Genomic DNA, 9,293 nt, shown 5'->3' with positions numbered 1-9,293 from the left:
ACATGATACATTTTTAAAGCAATAGCTACAATGATCATACTTATTAGAAACAATAAAAAAGAAGTTAAGAACTAAAATGTACATCATACACTTGTATATATATTCTTTACACAGAGGTAAAAAGGCTTATAAAAATCAATACAACTGAGTTTTTAACTTTTAGTATACAGATACATAATGGAAGGTTGCTTCAGGCACTTAAATCTGTTAACGTGAGCAATAGCTTGAAAAAAAAATCACAACTGAGGAAAAAACCCCACCTTTTCGTTAATGGATTGTTACCACAGATACAAAAATAAAATCTGAATCATTTCTCAGATGATTAATGTCAGTACTGAAAAGCTGAGAGGAGGAGAAAACTACACACTGATCAGCTGCAGTGTGGAGATCAATGGGTAATATTTACACCACCACCCCAGTTCCCCCCATTTCTGCTCTTGCCCCTCTGAAGCCTCCTTCCCAAAACAACCCTCTTGCTCCAATGCACAGAGAGAAAGAAGGAACATGAAACAAAGTGCCAAGGATTCAAAGAAAGCCAAGGTAGAGATGGGAAGAAGGAATTTACAGGAGGAGGCAAGGTGGAAAGTTTTAGCTGCTTTAACGAAATAAATAGGGGCATTTAAATGGGGAACCTTGACAATCCTTAAGATATCTTCTGTAGTGTTGTGCTTCGCAGAGGAGAAAGACCTTAGAGAAATTCAGGAAAATGGGACAACTTTGCAACAATCACTAGGATATTGAAGTTGTTCCATTATTTGATTTTTGAAGCTGGCTTGATGTTTGTTAGTCACCCTTTGGAAGGATGTCATTTGCTGTCAGGCACATAAAATATGCATTTGCCCCATGAATTTCTCCCCCGTTAAAAAATAATAATAATAATAATAATACTAAAGTAAAGTGAAGAGCTTCCTTAACCATTTAGCACTTTTCCAAAAAAGGATATTTAACAGCAGTATTTTCATTTGTACTATGTCATGTTGCCAGTATGTTACAGACAAATCCCAAACTTGGAATTTGAAACATGAACAATGGAGATTTTAGAGCTAATTGACTCACACATGAATTGAAGGCTGCAATTGAGGAATTATGTTTTAAATAGCTGATATAAATTAACCTGTTAAGGAGATAATGTGAATTCTTACTGCTAAACAAAGAAAAAAATATTACTTGGTTCCCTATGTATGTGAAAGATGAAGTGATCTAGTTCAGATTTTTACTTGCTATTAAGGATGAAAGAATGTTGAATTTAATTTCCTCATTTTTCCAAGCCTTAACCCTGGCTTATCCCATCTTTGTATTTATCTTTTTAAACATTAACTTTAGGCAACAATTGTACCATTTTTGTGCTAAATGGCAAGCATATTTCCTAGCAGAAGGCAATCCTATACTCTAATTATTTTCGCTCACCTTTCTCCTGACACCTTGATACTGTGTCTTTTTGTTTGGAGAACTGCAAGCCAACATTCTCGTATAAGTGCACATTTTCAAAAGGTAAATTAATTTCAATTCAGGTATGGGTCTGAAAATGAAAAATCAGATAGATTCGCAGTAAAATGCAGAACTAAAACTAATTGCCCCAATCCCAGTATCGTTCTGCAAATTATGTCAAAGATCTGAGTTTGCACTGTCCTCACTTTACCTTTAGGGTTTACAGCCAAGTGTTCATTGTTCAGCTGCAAGGATTCCAGGGGCTCTGGAAGAGGAAAAAGCACCCCCCCCCACAAAGGAGGACCATATTGACAGGGGGAGGAACTTTAGCATTAAATCATCTCAGTACAGCCTGGAGGGAATACAGGCCCAGCCAGCAGCGGAACAGGGGATGTTTAATCAGTTCCTGCCTCTAAAGGCAATGCAAGGAGAATGCAAGATCTTTTTAGGCTGGTTTCTACACTGACACCTGCAAGCCAGTGTGGCCTCTCCTCAAGACTTCTCCTGAGGTGCCCTGAGTTTAAGAGTAGCTTGTCATGGCAAATGGTTGGGGTGAAGGTTGCGTTCAGGAGGGTTGCTCATTGAGAGGGTGCTGGATCCCAGCCCATGTCTTTCTGGATTGGTCCAATGCATTCTACAAAGTGCCCAAAGCAGAGAGCTGCCCCCCCCAAAAAAAGGGAGGGGGAGGGAGAAAATGTCCTCTGATCGTGAAATATATACTCGCCTGAGTATAACCAGGGGTGCTCTAGCTGCAGGATTTGGCCATAACATCACAGATTGTTGCATATGCAATTAAACAAGATCAAAGCGACAACACTCCAGGAAGGAGCTGTTGGCCTGTTTTGCATGGAACAATGCAAACGTGTTCACTCTTGGTTGCTGCTATTTGGCAAAAACGAAAAGCCATTTCCTTTTCTTTTAATTAAGACTTCTGTCAATGTGCAATAGAAGAGGTGGGAGAGGGGCAAGGTCACGCATGCCCCAGCAGTCAGCTGCCCAAAGCAGGAACAGCAGTGCCTGTTCTCACAAGCCAGCGCCTATAGCTGCCTCAGAATATTCAGATTGTACTATGCTATATTATAGCTAAACTGTTCTACACTTTATTCCTTTGAATAAAACCTTTGCTATTTCCACATCATACATTAGAAAAATATCATTTCCCCAGCTAATTACAAGCCTTGTACACAAGACATGACTTTTAAAAGAAAATAAAAACCTCACAAAATTAAGGTTATCGCTTTGCCCTGCTGTATTTTACAACTCAGAAATCAAAGAAGTGGGTTTGATACAGGTTTTGCAATGCATGCACGCTTTGTACATTACCAAGTTATATTGAAATTCACTGCTTGTCGGTGTCAGGATGCCTAGTGATTGCAGCAGGGCCCACCTTAAAGGCTATGAAAATATTTGAAGGTCCTAGTATCTTTCACGGCAAGATGATAAGAAGGGCCTGGGATTCGTCCAGTTTTGAACTATTCACCCTGGTTCTCTGCAGATGCCAAATATGCTGGTTCAGTGCATTTGAGAATGAAGAACAGGGTGGCCTTATGCCAACTGCAGGTTGATCCTATTGTCTGCACAGCAGATAGCTGGGGGTGGGGTGGGGTTGGGATGTTGGTTTAGGCCAATGACAGAGAACCCTGAAAACACCCTGGTGCAACTTTCCCTGGTTACTTTTTCTTCCTATCTGTGCACTATGTCACTGAACTGGGAACAGAGGAGATAGTAACATTGACCCAACGTCACTAGGAATTATTTATGTTCACAGTATAGTTACTGTGCAGATCCAGGAACTTGAGAAATGAAAGATATACGCTGCCTGGATACTGTTCTCAGTCAATTTCACCTAAGAACAAAGTCATGCAGGTTAGTAAAGAAAAGGGAGAGAGGCCAGCTAGAGCATGCATTGGTACTAAAAGCATGAGTAAATGCTTCTTTAACTCTCCTCTCCCCATTTCTGCAACATCTCTGAATTCATGATTGGGATAATATGTGTCAATTCCTCTTAGGCTTTTCTTTAAAGAAAAAAAGAGAGAGAGAAATAAATGCACTTCCATTGAAAGAAACTGAATGATTTTTAAAAAGCCATGTTCCTGCCTGTATCTAAGTGATTGTCAAGTGCTATAGCGGCGGCGCCCTCTGGCTCTATTAAATCCATACCCAACAAATCCAGGTGCAAGGAGTCCTATGTCCTACTCCATGATAGAAAATGTTCGAAGCACCCTCATTGGTTCAAAGGCCTTCAAGGCAAAGACACTGGCCAATGAAATGCCTTGCAATTGAGGCTTCCTTTTATTTCTGGATTAGTCTGCAAAGCATAAAACCTTGGATTAATTCCAGACATACTCCCACCCTGGATTCCAAAAAGGGGGTGATGGAGGAGGATTCATTCCCTTATTTTTAGCATACTGACCTGTAGACAAAAGTTTAAAAGCAACATTCCCTCTTTTTCTTTTCAAGGTACACAAGTGCATGGGTGTACATGTCAATTTCAAAACATGCAAACCCCCCCTTTGCCTCAGATATGAACACCACAGCATAAAGACTGTTTTCATCGGGAAGAACATCAATGCAAAGCTAATTTTTTCACTGTTATTTGGAAGAGAAAGGCGATGGTGGCTGGGGAAAGAGGAAGAGGAGAAACCTATTTATAAATATTTCATTTTGTGTATAAAAATTGGTCTGAAATCACAGGAGTTCTCAGATTCTCACATATAATACAGGTAATACTAAGGCTCATTTCCCACATTTTAGCTGACCCGTTAACAATCAGAAAATCCCAGAAGACCACCAAAAAAACATGATGGGACTTTTCAGGAACTTTAGGTTGTGCGATTGTTGGCCCTACATTACCGTGGTGCACAATTATTACCCACAAACATCTTCTGTATAAACAAGAATCCATACCCCCAAACTGGCTGCAAGGTGCTCACAATCCAAAATGGGATTTCACTCCATTGTTATATACTCTCACGGGTGTGATGAGTTTGCTAAATATAGATTACCCCCATGAGATGTTCCAAATTCCGTCCCATTCAACCGTTCCCATCTCAAACGCTTTCCTTGCAGGAGGGAAGGAATAATCACACAGAAGACCTTCTGCTGGATGATAGATCAATAATACAAACGTCTATGTGGTACATTAGTCTGTTAGAACTCCGGGAGCGATCAATGCATAGCAGCCAAGTGGGAGGGAAAGAGAAGGAGCCGTCTGGTTCCTAGATTCCAACAGGCTCCCAAGGCCGGCTCAGGTGGGCACAAACCAAGAATGCTCCAGACCAAGAAGGGGAAGAAAACAGGCCTTTCACCGGCTTGGAGCGCTGTCATCCAGCTGCTTTGTGTTTCCCACCACAGCACCTGCACATCACCCCACAGTGGTAGCAAGCCCGGAGGGGCAAGTAACAGCACATACAAGGGGCCAGAAAGGACAAGGCGATTAGGGCCAACCACCGGAGGCAAAACTTCTCATCGCTGGTATCGCAGGAGCAAGGGTCTGTATAGTCTCCTTCTGGATCAGACATGCAGTGGTAGAGCATACTGTCTGCACACCACATGCAGCTGACTCGGCGGATACAGCTTTGGACTCGGTCTGGAGCATCCTGGCACTGACCCCGCCTGTTTTCCTCGTGGTTGAAGATGTCCCTACAATAAACACACCGTGACCTCTCCCCGTCTTCTTTTCGCCTCCGTTGTTTACACCTGGCTGGCTGAGTTTTTATCACGGCACCCTTAATGTCATCCCCTCGATCAAAGTCAGCGTTACTAACGTAAGGGTAATTGTAGTCATGTTTCGAGGCCTCCGTTTTTGCAAACCGCACATAGGAGTCCCCATCATCAGGATCAATGTACTTCCCCCGCACAGGGGTATGACGGTAGTCCTCGTAACCTGTCACCCAGTTCTTTTCCCTTGGATTAATCCGTACAATCTCCTCGTCATCATCGGGGAAACTGACGTGCCGACACGATCGCAAGATTGACTATAGGTGAGAGAAAAAGAGATTTGAGAAAGCACAGATTTTTTTAAAGCAAGCAGGCAAGTATACATTTAGCAGTAGATTTATCAGAGATACCAGCACAGGCAATGACACAAGTAAATGCAAAGGCTAAAAATATACTATGTACAGTAAAAGCCAACAATACAAATTATTGTGGCACACAAAACTATAATTCCCATAGAAAGGTACCCTTCCTCAACTGATACTTTCTAGAGTAGGGAAGGACACTGAAAAGGGTGCCTTTAAGCTTCCTCTTCACAGCAGAATACAAGCTGGAGTTTTGGAGTATAATTCCCACAATCACATACCACGGCCTTACCTGAAGCCCCAAGTACCCCAAGATTGCCTATTTTTTCTGAATTTAGAAAGCTAAGCTATATAACCAATCAGGACTGTAGCATTTGGAGAAAATACCAATGCATTTTCAGTTACAGTCAAAATGTACAATGTTGTTTTTTATATACATATTGAGCAGCTGTAGGAAACAGCTGGTTTCAAAGATAACCTCTTTTTAAATAGGTTAAATTTTAACTGAATTTTAAATTATAAAAATGTTTTTTTAAATAGGAAATTTTAAACAGGCAAAACACCAAGTCTAATAAATCTTCTGCTATTTCCCAAAAACCAACTAGCCATGACTTGGAAGACAATAGAGGTAAAGCTCATATCACAGAGCTCTATCAAAGAGCTCCTGCTTTCACACATGCAGATAGTCACCAAGCTTTCTGGCCAAGCCAGTATGAGAAAAATCAGCATTCTGGAACAGCAAGGAAAGAATCTAAAGAGAGGCTCACTTGTTCTAGATGGTAATGCTCAGGGCTAAACTGGTCATGAAAGTGGCCGCGGGTGCAAATTCGGTGATGCTCAAAGGATGGAGAAGACGCTAGTGTTCGTAAAGGCTGCTCTCTTTTCTGAGAAGAATTAGAGGAACTGTCAGTGGCATTCTGTAAAAAACAAATGGGATAATATTAACTAAGTTGCGAATACAATCTTTCTGCAGATTTGGGTCGCAATAGACACCTCCCTCCCTAAATAAAAGTTGCTAGATTTTAAACTGACCAACTTTTCCAAAATCACGGTTGGTTATGTCAAACTCTAAAACCCGGGAAAACAAGTCACAATTTTGTATCCTTATACAATGTTATATCTAAAGCAGGCTGAACCACAGCTTATTCATTATTTTTAATCTAGTGTTGTTGTATGAACCCAGGTGGTTTACAAACCAATGTATACAATATTGGGGGCAAAAAGCTAGTTGAATAGTCAGTCCAATCTACATAGATGGATTTAACATCACATTATTTTAACCTCTTATTTCATGAAAAGTAAGGAGGCATTGGGAACACAACACTGTTGTATGTCAAATACTACATAACTTTGCCCCTTGCTACTGGCTATTATGGGCAGAGACCAGAAGAGTCACTATGTAGTGGCTGCACAGCTGTGGGTCTTAAAATGTTAACATTAAGAAGCAGAAATGTACCCAATCTATTTAAATTACTGCTAATACAAATTATAGCCATAACATCAAGTTTCTACCCACACACCTGCCTCCCATTTGACAAATTCAAAGAGATCTCTGTATACTACAATTCAGAGAAAAATAACAAGGAGTTACACTTATTTATTTATCACGTTTCTATACTCTCTCACCTAAGTACTCTTGCATTTGCATTTCAAGTCACTCTTAAGTTGCTCAGGCTAATTTTTCTGCCTTTCAATGACCAGGAAAAATTGGGACACATTTCTGCTTTTTTTTTTTTTTAAGAGCAAATTTGTACTACACACCTTCAGCTAAGAAATGGGAATTCTTTTGTATATTTTCAACCAATGTGCAATTTGAAAAAAAAAATGTACAGTGAGAATTTTCAAGTCACAAAGTGGTGTGGTACGCTGAAATACCCAGAGCCAGGAACCACATGCCAATATTCTTTGGGGACTATGCAAAGGACTCCTTTGGAGATGCTGGAAACTGCATATGAGCACACACACACACACACACACACACACGATAAAAGAAAACGGGATTTTATCCCCTTTATAAACAATGTGTACATCTGAAATGAGAAAGAGTTAAAAACACATTTAAATCTTTATCTGATTCACAGTATGTGCTTTCACTACTCAGTTTTGGCCCTCCAGACAAGCTTTTAACAAATTCCCCTGGGGCCCTGTGATCCTAACTTGCAAAACTGGGCTGACATCTGCTGCACAAATGTTAGATCTTCATGCTAGTTACCTTCCAGGTAAGTCAACATTCTTGGGAGCCGAGGTGGCACAATGGTTAGAGTGCAGTACTGCAGCTACTTCAGCTGACTGCTAGTTCAGCAGATCAGCGGATCAAATCTTATCGGCTCAAGGTTGACTCAGCCTTCCATCCTTCCGAGGTGGGTAAAATGAGGACCCAGATTGTTGGGGGCAATATGGTATTTAGTATACTGTCTTTGGTATAAGCCTCCCAGAGTCCTCGGAGAGTGGGCGGCATAGAAATATGAATAATAAAATAAAAATAAATAAATAAATAAACATTCTGGCCTGTATCAGAGCAGAAAATGAACTGTTTAGGTTAACTTCACTTAGGACTACCTACTACATCACCACCTCTTGATGCTGTGCATTGTTAAGACAACCCAATTCTTATGAGAATTCTTGTAAAGTGTTTCACAGATAGATTAAATGGCTGCTTAACTTCTGTTTCTTCCCAAAGAAGAAACTTTAGAGCAATAAAAGTAACTATGCTTTTATACAAAGCTTGGCATATTTTGAAAGAATATTCTCAAAGTTTTAGCGGCATCAGCTGTTGAATTCTATTTTGGCAATGGATTCCAGCTCAAATAAGTGTGGATGAACATCATAACTGCAAATAAGTGACCCCATCTGACTTCTTAAAATATCATTCTGTCTGCTTTGAGAAATCTCTGCTTGCAATAACTGTCTTTTTAATGTATCAGCATAAGCTCACAAATGCGCAGCTGAAGTTGGAAGGAATTTTTAAAAGCTGTAAATAGCAAAATATGAAGGCAGAGCATGCGAGCAAAATTTAACACAAATTTTTAATTCAAATGCTTCTATTACAGACAAACATGGTATTTCACCTGTCATGCTAATATTAAATCCTAAATAGAGGGCAGGAATGGAAAAAGGTACACATGCTTTATAGAGACCCACATTTAACACAACACCCAAACCTGCATCAATATGACTCTTCCTCTTTAAAGAAGCAACAGAGGCACTCAAGTTTTGATTCCCATAATGCTCACACACTACACTGTCTTAGCACAGCATCCATTTAAAGGCTCACAATATTCATTTAAGATGTGAACAGTTAGCCTTACTGTTCTTGTTGCCTGTGAAGAGCATGTCTGCAGAACCTCAATCCGGAGACTGCATGCTGGCCCCAACTGTCCTTTTGTATTCCCAAGACTACCCCGAGAACATGCCACTGAACTGCTAAGTTTCAGAATAAAAGAAGTTGTACAAAAAGAATAATAACTTAATCCTCCAAGAAAAGATTGAAGGCAAAGGAGGTCCAGGCAGAAGAAGAACATGATGGCTTCAAAACCAAAGGGACTGGTTTGGACAAAACTCAGCAGCACTTTTTCATACGGCTGTTGACAAAAATAGGATTGCCAACATGATCGCCAACGTCCGATGACGGATATGGCACAAGAAGAAGTACAAAAAGAAAATCCGTATTTTACCAATAAAAAAATAAGCAAAAAATGTTTGTCCTTCTTCCTCTTAGCAATATCTCTTCATCATGGGTCATGCTCCCCATGGTTCCTGGAGGCCAAAAAGCATCAATTGACTAATTAATGTTGCCTGCTCCTTCTTTAAAGCCATAGTTTCCAAGTTCTTCTCTACAGTTGG

General features: G+C 40.3%; 1 protein-coding gene across 1 annotated transcript in view; it reads right to left on the bottom strand.

The window, feature by feature from the left end:
• Window positions 1–4,751: 4,751 nt before the first annotated feature.
• Window positions 4,752–9,293, bottom strand: part of SPRED2 (sprouty related EVH1 domain containing 2) — a 99,315-nt gene continuing 94,773 nt past the window's right edge. Inside the window, exons 5-6 of the mRNA XM_070956535.1 lie at window positions 6,218–6,367; window positions 4,752–5,405 (exon numbers count right to left, since the gene is read on the bottom strand). Of these exons, the coding sequence (XP_070812636.1) occupies window positions 4,752–5,405; window positions 6,218–6,367 (804 nt within the window). The remainder of the gene's footprint in view (window positions 5,406–6,217; window positions 6,368–9,293) is intronic.

This window comes from Pituophis catenifer, unplaced genomic scaffold, assembly GCF_029215685.1.
Source record: "Pituophis catenifer annectens isolate HBS135680 unplaced genomic scaffold, rPitCat1.0.hap2 SCAF_1, whole genome shotgun sequence".
Classification (NCBI taxonomy): Eukaryota; Metazoa; Chordata; class Lepidosauria; order Squamata; family Colubridae; genus Pituophis; species Pituophis catenifer.
This window is presented reverse-complemented; position numbering and strand designations above follow the sequence as displayed.